The 12,614-nt window shown below is 37.4% G+C and overlaps 1 protein-coding gene across 5 annotated transcripts in view; it reads left to right on the top strand.

Moving 5' to 3' along the window:
* STRN (striatin) overlaps positions 1–7,483 on the top strand; it is a 533,408-nt gene extending 525,925 nt beyond the window's left edge. For all 5 annotated transcript variants that reach the window (XM_029593931.1, XM_029593930.1, XM_029593929.1 and 2 more), the window contains 3 exons: positions 2,411–2,521; positions 5,671–5,757; positions 5,855–7,483. In XM_029593931.1, the coding sequence (XP_029449791.1) occupies positions 2,411–2,521; positions 5,671–5,757; positions 5,855–6,024 (368 nt within the window). In that variant the 3' untranslated portion in view covers positions 6,025–7,483. The remainder of the gene's footprint in view (positions 1–2,410; positions 2,522–5,670; positions 5,758–5,854) is intronic.
* Positions 7,484–12,614: the final 5,131 nt, after the last annotated feature.

The following is a 12,614-nucleotide window of genomic DNA, read 5'->3' as shown; positions in this document are numbered from 1 at the left end:
CCCTCTCCAGCCTACCATAGAGAGTTTCCTCTCTCTAGCGATTGATTTACCGTCGATGGTATCCTTGGCGTCTGAAGCTGTGGAGAGGGTGGCTCCATCACTGGACCTTGAAACCACTCTCGGCCCCGGCGCTCTGACTCCTCCTCTCCCCCATGTGTGCGGGAACTCAGGTGACTTCTTGAAACTGAGTCAGTTTCTCATTCTCAGAAGATTTCTGCTTTGGAACAGCAAGTCTCCTCTCTTCAGCAAGCTCAAGATATGCTTGTTAAATCAGACCTTTCTCACTCCAGGAAATTGGAAAATATTGAGAATTCCATCTGCTATTTAAATCCGTGGATTTTGAATTTTCCTCAGTCTAGCTTAATTTTCCCTACTGATATGGTCAAAAAATATATTACTGAGGTCTTGAAAATTCCCACTGAAGTAATGCCCACCTTTGCTAAGGTTTATATGACAAAATGTTTGGACTTGAATCCAGCTGAGTCCACTCGTGTGCCAGATTTGGATTTGTCTCATTTCCTGGGATCCTCTATGGACACTGAGATTTCTGGATGTGGAAATCTTTTTCTTTTTTGTTTTCTCACAAGATTGTGATTTGATTTTAAGATCTTTTTTCTGACAGTCTCTTTTTCTCAGTCAGCAAGTTTGGATCTTTCCTGATATTACTAGATCCACTCAGGAATGTCAGAAAAAAATTCTTGTGTGTCCTGAAGTTTTGGCTCTAGGAGCTAAATTTCCCTTACAATTTCCTTGTCAATGTCTTATTACTCACCCAGGAGCCAATCATACCTTTTTTGATCCTGAGCTTTACCTTGGTATTTAAATGCCCATCCCTCTGCTACCTCAGCTTGACATCTGGTTAAGGTCAATATATTGTGTGTTCTTAAGTACTGCCTCTCTTCTTCTCTTTTCAATTTCCTCCTTTTATTTCACTCAATTTTTCATCCTGGTATCTCCCCTTTATTTCCTTAATATTATGAGGTATATTGTGCTCATTTTCATTTTTTTTCTTTTATTGTGCATAACACAGACTTACTGCCTCCCATGTATGTTACTATAAGGTATTATACTTGTTTTATTTCTAAATTTCAATAAAGACAAAGTAAAAAAAAAACTGGGTTTTTTAGGCACTTTAAGTGAGCTTTTGAAAATTGCTACAATATGCCATTGAATTTTCAATAGGTTTTAGCCACATGAAGTGCACTTAACGCAGGTAAATGGCTTTTGAAAATTGCTACGATAATGTTACATTTACATGCACAACTGCTTTGAAAAATACCTGTAAAGTTGAGGGGAAATAGTTTTCTTCATGTTGAGAAGAAGGGGTTCTTAATTCAGGGTGATGAAATTATGGGACTTTTGCCAATAGAAACTTAATAGGTACAACACTGCACATCTTCACAAGCCAATTGGACAATATTTAGATGTTAGGGCTGGCCTGGTTGCACAGTGCTAGTGCTGCACACAGCTATGCAGAGGGACTTGGGCTCTGTTCCCTGCTCCAGTCCTCTGCTGCCTGGATCATTTAGGGGCTTAGGGATACAGGGCTGTGGCTGCAGTAAGTGGACTAAAATTGGAAGGGGATATAAACTTGGGGGGGGGGGGGGAGAGAAATCCCTAGATACTGGCAAATGAATGCTGAGGGCAATACCAGATCCCAGCCCTGGTTCCAATTGAGCTGGAACCCCAACAGGCGCATTAGGAAACTATATGTCTCACTGCCTTGTCCCATGCCTCCTCCGCTCCTCCCCTCCTAGTTGGACACTAGAAGAAAGCACTTATCTAATGACTTATAGATAATCACCATATATGGTTTCTTTTTTCACTGCTTCAGACTCTGCTACAGATATTTTGTCACCTTCCCTGGATTATGTCTCAGATAGGAGACATAATCCAGGGAAGACATAATTAGGAGAAAACTACTGGACTTTAGTTCTACTGCTGCCTAACTAGCTATGTTACAACTCAAAATGGAATGGGTATATGTTCTGTCAAAATTCTGTTCCTTTTCGTTTCAGTATCTTAAATAGATTTTAAAAAGCTTCTAAATGTTGATATTAATGTTCTCAGAAAATTCTGAACATTTTTGTGCTCATTTCTCAGTGTTGAAGATCGTATTACTGCGGATGCATGTAGTCATGCTGCTTCACCTTTCACCTCAAACATACAATTATTCAATGTCAAGAAATTAATAGTTTGAAACTAGGTCATGCTACTTTTTTAAAAGGAAGTCTGACATTACAGTTAAGCGATTTCATTTTCACAGTTTTATTTATTTATTTATTTAATTCTTTATCATCATTTTCCAATTTTAATATCTTTTAGAACCACCTATGAAAAGAATTGCTAAAATAAGTTGATGGAAGTCATCATATAATGTATTCTGTTTGTGGCTTTTTTCCCCCTAAAGGAATCAACAATTCATCCTGCCAGATAAACAGAGTAATCAGTCATCCAACTCTTCCAATCAGTATCACAGCCCATGAAGATAGGCACATCAAGTTCTATGATAACATCACAGGTAAAAATCCTTCCGGAAGATACTAGGCATTTCATGCTAATGCACAATAATAGCTAAGATAGTTCTGTAGGGCATAGACTTGTTTTCTTAAATTTTTGGAAAATATTTTCTATTTAAAGCAGGCATACGGTGTAGATGAGCTAAACTAACACACACCTCGCTTTCTTATTTATGGCTTCTCTTCTGATTTTCATATGTATAGCTATTACATTCTTCCCTAATTGGTAATGCTGTCCCTTTAGGGCTTAGACAAGCCCAAACTACTGTGAGTTGTAGCTCCTCCTGTTCGCTGAGGGTAACACTAGCCTTTTCTTCCAGGTTTGTGGTGGTTTCTCTAAGGGAAGAGACATGTTTATGCTCTAGCTTATTTTTCTTGTCCTTCCTGGCTACCTGCCTTTCAGGCTGATACAGTTTGGTGCGCTCAGCTGAGCGCACCATTTAACACCCGTTTGGTCGCACGTTTTCAACGCGCTCCTATTACTCCTTATGCTGAAAGGGGTAATAGTGTGTGGAAAACACCCCCCCCCCGAAACTAATAGGCTCATCACATGTAAATGCATGTTGATGAGCCTATTAATTATTCCTGGTATTAACTTTGAAAGCACCGGGAAAAGTGTACAGAAAAATAGAAAAAAAGCGATATTAAGTCAGAGGCACCAAAAATGCAAAAGAAAAGTACAAAAAGAAGTCTGCCTGCCAGTCGGTGGGTTCGAAAACGGGCGCTCAGTTTTGCTAGTGTCCATTTTCCAAACCCATGGCTGTAAGCGGGTTCGAAAACACACCGGTAAAATTGTGTTGGTTGTCGGACCTGCTGACAGCCGACTCTTCAACTAATGAGGTGCTAGGGATGCGCTATTGTCCCTAGTGCCTTCTTATTAGCGCCCGGCCTAATTGAAATACAAAATCACGTGCCCAGGAGAGGTGCCTGGGCGCGCATTCGGAGAGCGGGTGCTCAACTTGGAGCACCAGCTCTCCTGCACCTTTTTATTAAATCAACCTGCAAGAATCTCTAGCAACTAAAGGATATCTAGGAACACTTATGATTGACTTTGCTCTTTTGTGGATAGCTTCCAGTTGACCCAATTTCCTGTCCATTAATAGTATTCAGCTGTGGGGAGGGGTAGAGGAAGTACAGAACCACAAACCCAGGTCTTCTCTGACCCATTCGCTGGTAAGAGATAGATTTAAGGCAGTAGCCAAACAGCTACCTTCTCTATTGGGCATACAGCTTTAGGGCCATAGCATGATTTTCAACCTTCCCTCTTCCTGCTCACGGGTCCTGCCTATGGGCACCAAAATCTTAAATCTGGCCCCAATTAAAATACAAACATACATGCATAAATTAAAAAAAATACCCTCAAAAAACCCCGCTGCTGTTAGTCACAGAGGACTCCAGAAGATGGCGCAAACAATCTTTTAATCCCTTATACCCCCTCTAGACCTTTACGATCTAGTGGTAAAAAATTGAGGATGCCACCACCATCTGAGGTCCGACTAGAACTGACCAGATGGACTGCTTTTGCTTACCAAGAATCATATTTATGGAATGCGTTACCAATGGAGGTCATTTGGGTTGAATTTTATGAAGTTCAAGAAAAGTGTAAAAACATGGTTATTTTAAAAGTCCTAGGAGGAAGACCAGCTTTTGTCCATGTGGATAATATGGATTTTTTCAGCATTGTTTTAATTTTTAGTGTCTCTTTATTTTATTTTAATGTTTATTTTTATTGTATTTGTTTGGTTGATATGCTCTAGTTATTGTAACCCACTCTGATTATTTTAGAATGGTGGTTTCTTAAAATAAGATCTTCAGTAATAGTCTAACCAACAGGAAAACAATACCAGCAGTGACAAATTTCAACCCTGAAGGTCCAAAAAATCTTTCATCTAACACAGAGAATAAAACAGATTTTGCTTCTGTAAATCCAAGGAGATAATTTTTACAAATCACAGATGATGAAATTCTAAATACTGTGCCCAACAAGAAATGTGGGAATTTTTTCATTCAAAGGTGATTGAAACCTTAAAATCATAAACAGCAGCAACTTTTACCCAACAAGTTTTGTCAGACTTCCTCATGGGATTTCATGTATTTTGCTGCTAAAATAACACATACCATTCCATATCAACATATACATTTTTCATAACTTTCTAAATTGCAATAAACAGCTTAGCAGTGAAAATATCACACCAGGAAACAGTTCAGTCCTTCTTCCCAGAATGGTTCCGTATCACCAAAGTCCTAAAAATTGTGGAGTATGGCTGCAGCTTACACTTCTCTCGCTCTGTCTTCAGCTCCAGCCCTTCTCAATCTTCCCAGTGGCTGCTGCAGGTTGAGTCACTCAGCTGAAGGCAGTCAAGCCTGTCCCTTCCCATGAGGCAGTACTGTTTACTGTCAAATGTCTGTATTTTGTAAAGTGCACATACCCGTGGGACCAGAGAGACGAGCAGACTGGAAGAGTGGGCGCTATTAAGTATTGTTGCAAAACCATAAGACCCCAGGGACACAAAGGGATGGGCAGACTCCAATAAAGAGGATGCCAGAGCTTGGATGGGTAGGAAGGGAAAAGGGAAAGAGTGCTTGGATTGGGCTGAGTGTGCAGAATGAGAATCCTATGGTAGGCTCTGGCAGGGGAGGTGAGGTGTTGGAGAGGGATAAGAATGATGGGGTTATGGTGCAAATCTCTGAATGTTGAATAGATGACAGCTAATGTGGAAGTACTTTCTGGAACGAAAGGAGTGTGTGATCTTGAGCCAGCAAATGGTGCTACAACTCTCAAGAATTCAAGTTGGTTTTGGCTCTGAAGGGAACAGCATTTCCCCTATATATCCATACTTGAGTAGAGAACTAATTAGATAGAAACTGATAAAGAGGAACCAATCTTCCCATTAATTGTAATATTTGATTTTAGTCTTAATTATTTTAAGAGTTTCACATAAAACAAGTCATCAGAATTTTCCAACCTCTGAGGGGTTGCCCTGATAGGTTTCTCAGATTGATATTGATGTTTTGGGGGGATGTTTTTTCTTTTTGCTATGTGATTGAATAGTTTAGTCATTTCTTATTTTCTCTAATTTAATACAAATGAGCATAAAGTAAAATGTACTGTTCAGAACAATTAACCAATTCTTTTTTGGTTATTTCCAAGGGAAACTAGTTCATTCGATGGTAGCTCATTTAGATGCTGTTACAAGTTTAGCGGTCGATCCTAATGGCTTATACTTGATGTCTGGCAGTAAGTACTTAAACTATTTTATTCTTAACTGTTAAAATGTCCTCCCTGCTTTATCTTTTCATAAACTCAGCGCTCTGGTTTTCCTTCCTCTGCCTAGGTCATGACTGTTCAATACGCCTCTGGAACCTAGAAAGCAAGACCTGCATCCAAGAGTTCACAGCTCATCGTAAAAAGTCAGATGAATCTATTCATGACGTGGCATTCCACCCATCCAAGTGTTTCATTGCCAGTGCAGGAGCCGATGCTTTGGCTAAAGTCTTCGTATGACACACTGCTTCCATTTTCAACATCTAGCTCTTCATAGATTCAACTGGCCACATAAAACGGGAGAAGGGGCAAGGACCAAAATGTCCTTTCTCTGTGCCCTTTAACCCTCCCTAGGTTTTGGAGGACAGTACAGTGAACATTTGCTGTGGTTTTAGTTTTTTGCAGGGTGCTGTTTTCTAAATTTAAAGCTTGTTTGGGGTGCTAGGAGCTCAGCTGGCGCTGAGAGCCTGCTAACTCCGTTTCAAGTGTCTGCTAAAGGCAACAGCATTTATTGTGGGGGTTGTGTATATTTGTCCAGGCAGGCCTGGACGAGAGTAGCTTCTTCTATGTTCTTAATGGGAAAATAGGGTCACTGTACAGTTCGGGAGTAGACAAGCTTGTAGCCCAAAAGTAGGAGGAAGTGTGGGAAGCTTTCCTAATGCATCTTTCTCCAGGAGTCGTCAGCTGCAGTAGATGACAAATAGGAACCCTTGTACTCATTTACTGAACTTGGATGAACACAGTTTGTTCACCCTGTTGGCAGTAAATGCAAGAAGGTGCCCAATAAAATAACTGCAAGCAGAAAGTAACTTCAATTAAAAAAAAAAATTTTTTACTAATTTTTAAGATATTAATGTAGTAATATGATTTCTGAAATATATTATACAGTAATACCAAACATTTACTTTGCAAAGTAATTTGTAAATTTTGATTATTTTTTTGAAAGGACCAATGTAATAGCTAAGGAGCTGGAAGACCAGGCTTAAATATCAGTTAACAGAGTGGACTAGTAATACAAACGGTCGGCATATAATTAGGAATTTAATTTATTCTGCTTTGAAAAGCTCTGTCAATCATTTTCAGGTCATGTACTAGAAATGGTGGCACAGTTTGTACCCACTGTAGTATCTTGTGCACAGTATAGGTTCCATTTGTTTGCTTCCTTCACCACTGACTAGAAATACACTCTGAATTCTTACAGAAATCTGTAGGTTTAAGCCATCTTAGTACAGATCCTGAATTAAATCCTCAAGGTAAATATTGTGGGACTTTCAGGTGCACATAGGTTAGCTATACCTCTCTTTGTCCAAAGTCTTGTTCTGATTTTAAGCCACAGTAACACCTAAACCAGTCTACTGTGGAGTCATTCTCATTTGTTGGTTGTGAAAGGTAACCTTGCCTACAACTGTATTTCAGTTTTAAGGGGGTGGGGGAGCAGGAAGCTCTCCCAGGAGCTGAGCTTTCTCTCCTGTTCTGCATATTAGTTTAATTGATATTCTTTTTTTTTTTTCCATTATTGCTTTGTTTTTCTCTAGTTTTGAGTCCCTTTCCGAAAAGGAGACCTGTGTATTGCATGTGCATGTCTGCTCTGTGACTTCAGGTCATATTTACTCTGGTGAAAATAACTTTTTAAACACTTGCTGAACTGTGACAAAGGCTGTGTAGTAATTGATAAATAACATTCCCTCCCCCACCCCACTACTACTACCACAACTGCCCCCCCCCCCCCAAAAAAAAAGCCTGGAAAAGCTAAGGTTGTGCACTCCCAGCACCAGTGAAAAACCAAATTCCTCACACTGTATTGAGTGTACTTCATTGCATATCAGGTAGATGTGGATTTGTTCATCTTTGCAGCCATAAAAATAAAAGATAAAACTTAGCTCTTGAATTCAGTAGCTTCTTTGGTAACTACTTTTGATGCCAAATCTCTGAGAAGATTTTGTTTCGGGAATAACCCAGTTGCTTTCTGTGTTTCTCAAAATTGCATATAATATTTGAGTAAACTTAATGAAGGCGCTTCTAGTGATCAGTGTTTGCTGGCTCTGTTCTTCTAATGAAACAGGTGAGGAGGAGTTTTGAACACTAGCAGTAACAGTTATAAGGAAATATTGTGAGGGAGTCTTGGTCATTTTCGCAAGCTGCTGATCAAAGTGGAACTTTGGGCAAGTCCATCAGTGCTTTTGATTCAAAGGGAAATTTTTATTTTTTTTTTTTAATCGGAGGCAAATGTCTCAAGGATGAGAAAATAGCAATCAATTCAATGAGCAAACATGGCCTAATTGCCCAGTGTTTAGAATAAAATATAGAAAAGTAAATAAATATTAGTTTATTTCGCTCATTAACCAACAACTCTGAAACGTCACCTTAACATGCTTTTGGCCATTTTTTCTTTAGATAACTGTCTCTTTCCTTAGGAATTTCAAATGCAGTCTTAAAGAATTGGTGTATTCCTCTGTTTAGCTTGCATTTAATTTTTAATATATGTCATAAAAACATACATTGTCTGACATTTCTGCAATTGTTCCATGTTCACCATTTTACTGAACAAACTGCTTCAGACTGTGAGGTGTCCTGGCACACCATGAGTTAAAGGTTTGTCTAGAACTATAAAGCCATAAGTCTGGCAAAGTATAAGGGAATAGAAGAAATAAGAAGATCATGGGAAAAACCTTTAGTAGTTTGGGGGATATTTTAACAGTTAACTTGCTGATAAATATAAAGGGATAAAAAATATATACTGTAGGCATTCCAGCAAAACTCCAAGTTTTAATCACAGCATTAGACAATACAGAGATACCGACTTGGGGAAGGGCAGTGTTTTAAAATTTTTTAATAGTTAAAAGCATTTTATGAAAATTATTCCTCTCCCCACCCCCTTTATATGGATAAAAGTATGCACTCTATGACAGCATGAATATTTTTAGCCATGCTAAAAAGGACCTGAGACAGCAAAGTACTCACAAGAATTTCATTTTGAAATCCCTGTGAGTATTTTACCCTGCTTACTTTGCACGTACAGTCCCCTGAATTTTCAAATGGAGTTTCCTTTTGAAAATTGTACCCACTGGCTTGGAAGGTAAAGTATCCACAGGTCAGCAAGCAGCCCTCTTAGTTTGAAAATTATCCCTTCGGTTCATGGAGAACTTTCTGTAGGAAAGCACAGTTTTATCTATTATGCCTAATGTGATTAAAACTTCAATTTTACTGGAGTATTTTTTGCTTGTTTTAGATGTTTGAAGAATGTTATTTTTTCCACAAGCATCCAATCAGTTGGCTAGTGCTATATTTTTAGTTTTTGGACTTGGCTACTTTTTTTTTTTTTTTTTTTTTTACAAATATGAAGGGACACCACCTGGGTTAATATAATATGAAAAATTTTGAAAAAATTAAACTCCTGGTATCTTAATGTTTTTTTTATCACGTCAGTGGTGTCTTCCAAATTTCTTTTTAGGGGGTGGAGTTTTAGCATTTTCTTAGAGTTCAGTAATAATGTGGAGGACATGCCACACAGTGATGTCTGAAATTCAATTTTTGCATATTAATAGAGCTCAACAGAGTGGGTCAGTCCTGTTGCTTCAGTTTCAGTAAGATAGAAAAAATAAAACATTCTAATAGTGATGCATAAAAATATATTTAGTTTGGTTGGTTCTTGCATATCCAAGATAAAATCAAGGAACTTACTGTTTTTATACCTCTGCTTGAATGTTCTATTTTACTTTTCATTTTCCTTTATGGTGCAGTACCACAGATTTGTAAATTGGAGAGAGTAAACCCATCTTGGCGAATCAGTTTCTGATTAGCTGAATCTGTTACTTCAGTTTGCATCTCTTTGCTGTTGCACCACTACTTGTAAATGTCAGATATTTCTATTTACCTACCATATTGTATCATTTTATGTTCTTTTGACTGTCTCTTGGACTGACTGAGATTATAAGACATTTGTTCATCTCTATAGTCTGATGATGAAAATGCAGCTTGTAAACTGTTAATATCTCTTGGAAGTCATGTAGCAAACACATGTAATCAAAAGTCTCATTTTGAAGAAGCTGCATGGATAATGTAAAGAGCCTTACTGTTAAAGTGATGTATAGAAAATATGCCCCAACCTTATTTACACACTGTATTGAATCTGTGTGTTATTTGAACCTTCTAAAATACCCTTTCATCACTTTGAATGTGCACAGATATTTCCATGTTAGTAGTAATGTTTCTGTTTAAAGAAAGAATGACAATAATTACCACTAATATTACAAATGGCTTAATGTATTTAGCTTTCATAATTAACTTCCCAGATAGTAAATGAAAAAAGGTTTTTGTCTCCTTAACTAAACATCTGAATTTATGAAATATTTGTGTATTTGACTTTTGACCCTTTTTCTTTCTTTTTTAAGAGGTGGGTTGCACAGATTTATTTTAAAATTCTAAAAGTTATGTATATTATATATAAATATATATATATTGTAAACATTATGTATTAAATGTGTCTAGTATGGGAAAACGCTATGGTTGCATTTTAATCTTTTTTTGTATTAAGTTTTCCTGAATTAGTATGCACAAAGGATAATGGTTTGGATATGAAATGAGTGTTGTGCTGTTTGCTTATACACTATAATATATAATTGAAGATATTCCAGTTAATGAATATACAAATTATAGGTCAGCATGCTTGTTTTGAAGACTGTAATTTTAAGTTGATTGATTAAAATCTGAATGTAAGTAAAAGACTATGACTTTTCAGACCTAAGTTGAAAGAGATGTTCCACAGGAACATTGAACTGTTCAGACTGAACATTTATCTTAAGGTGAAAGCAATTGTTATAACTGAGAGGTGCCTTTAAAAACAAAACTCAGAGGAAAAGCCTTATAATAAAGGAGGATTTTGCTTTGTAAGGTTAATTAAGTTGTCATCACTTGCTAGCTATGTTTTTTGTTCATTGCCCTAGGAGTGCATGGTCTGCATCCTGCTTTAAGAAGACCATGTGACTTTTGCTCAGTCTTTTTAATGTAATTGTATACAAGTGTTAGTGGACGAAAAGCTGTACTCATGGTTTTTATTTTTTAGTATAGCTTAAAAAAAGTTCAAAACTCTGTATTCTGTTTTATAATTAAGCTTGCCTACTTTATTTTTTGGAAATATTGAGTCTTGGGCTGAAGAACTGCTACGAACATCACTTCTACTTAATTGTCACTGTTAAAGGGACAAGATCAATCTATTTCTCAAATAAAAGGGTGGTTGCTTTTGTATAATTTGTTAGCACCTTTAAAATAAAGTGAAATGAACATGTATTTTCACATTTGGCACCTATTTATCAGTATGCATTCTCGGAACACTACATGACAGGAAGAGTTGGGCACATTCGTTTAGGTAAGAGTTCTTTACATACCACACAATGCACTTGCACATTGCCAAAAAATGCTTACAGGCAGGAAAAAGGAATTTAAAACTATTTGAGGAAAACTTGTTTTTCGTGCACATTTTTTTTTAATCAGCTAGCAGAAAAATAAATGGAGTTTTTTCTTGGAAATTCTATTGTGATATTTGTAGGTAGAATTTCTTGAACCTTTAAGCCCTAATTTAACAAGAATATACATGTTTTGTACTGTAATTATATATTGTCTTCTCAAGCAAATAAATTAGATTGTCATCAAGACCTTAAAGCAAATAATGAAAAGGTGTTATGTCTTCTAATTTTTCGCTGTATTCAATTTTTGAACCTTTACGATAACCTATGAGATCTATAATTAAACTACAAAAGGAAGTTTTTTCTTTTGAATTTTCAACACCTAAACCGTACATTCATCTCACTTATAGCAATCACTTCTAATAAGATATAAGATTGGCATGGAATGGGTTGATCATAGCAATAAGGGATGGCACTGCATATTTTCATACAAGTTTATTACCCAGCCCATTACTGGGGAGCAGCGCATGGCCTTTTAGGAACTCCAGGAAGATTATTTGCATTGCAGAATTTTTAAAGCAGATTATATTGAATTTTCTATATAGTATTGTACATGTTTAATGCTAAATAAATGAAATAGTTTTTAATATATCGAATTTAAATCTTAACAGTAAAATATGATACTATTTGAATGTGATGCGGAAACAGAGTGCATATTTGAAGTGATTCTCCATGATATAAGGAGCCACTAGTTTAAAAGGTCTGGAGTTCAAGTGAATTCAGTTACCCAAGAAAATATATATAATAGTGATATGGTTGTATGGAGCTTTATTGTGGTGGTTAAAGCAATCCATGTTTTAAAAAATTGCTTCAGGAATATTAGTTCTGCTGTACTCGGAATAATTACTATTAAAATATACAATTACTATGACTTTCCTGACAATATGTGAGAAAAGAGATCTCAAATACGTATGTGGACAAAGCGAGCCTAATTAAAATAATTTACACCCTTAAGGGTAGATTTTAATAGGTGCACGTGCACTACCGAATGCGCACATTTGGACGTGCCGATTTTATGACATGCGCGCGCATGTTATAAAATCAGCGGACCGTGCACGCATGCGTACCACATTTTGTAATCCGCATGTGTGCACGCAAAGGGGTAGATTTTTGCTAGTTTCGTGCAGCGATGCATTGCGGCCTTCTCCAGTTCCCTACCCCCTACTCTAACCTCCCTTCACCTCTCCTCCCCAACCCGTAATTCCTATCTTTTCCTTTTTTTTTTTTTTGTCTTCCAACTTCAGGGCCCAATCTGAAGTAAGTTGCGTGCACCGGCACAGCGATCAATGCCACTGTCCCAGCCCACCCCAACCTGCCCCTCCCTGCCCAGAACATGCCACCTGGCCCACCCCTTGCAAGAAGGCTGCT

This window comes from Rhinatrema bivittatum, chromosome 3, assembly GCF_901001135.1.
Source record: "Rhinatrema bivittatum chromosome 3, aRhiBiv1.1, whole genome shotgun sequence".
NCBI classification, from domain to species: Eukaryota; Metazoa; Chordata; class Amphibia; order Gymnophiona; family Rhinatrematidae; genus Rhinatrema; species Rhinatrema bivittatum.
Note: the sequence above shows the minus strand (reverse complement) of the source record. Positions and strands in the feature narration are given on the sequence as shown.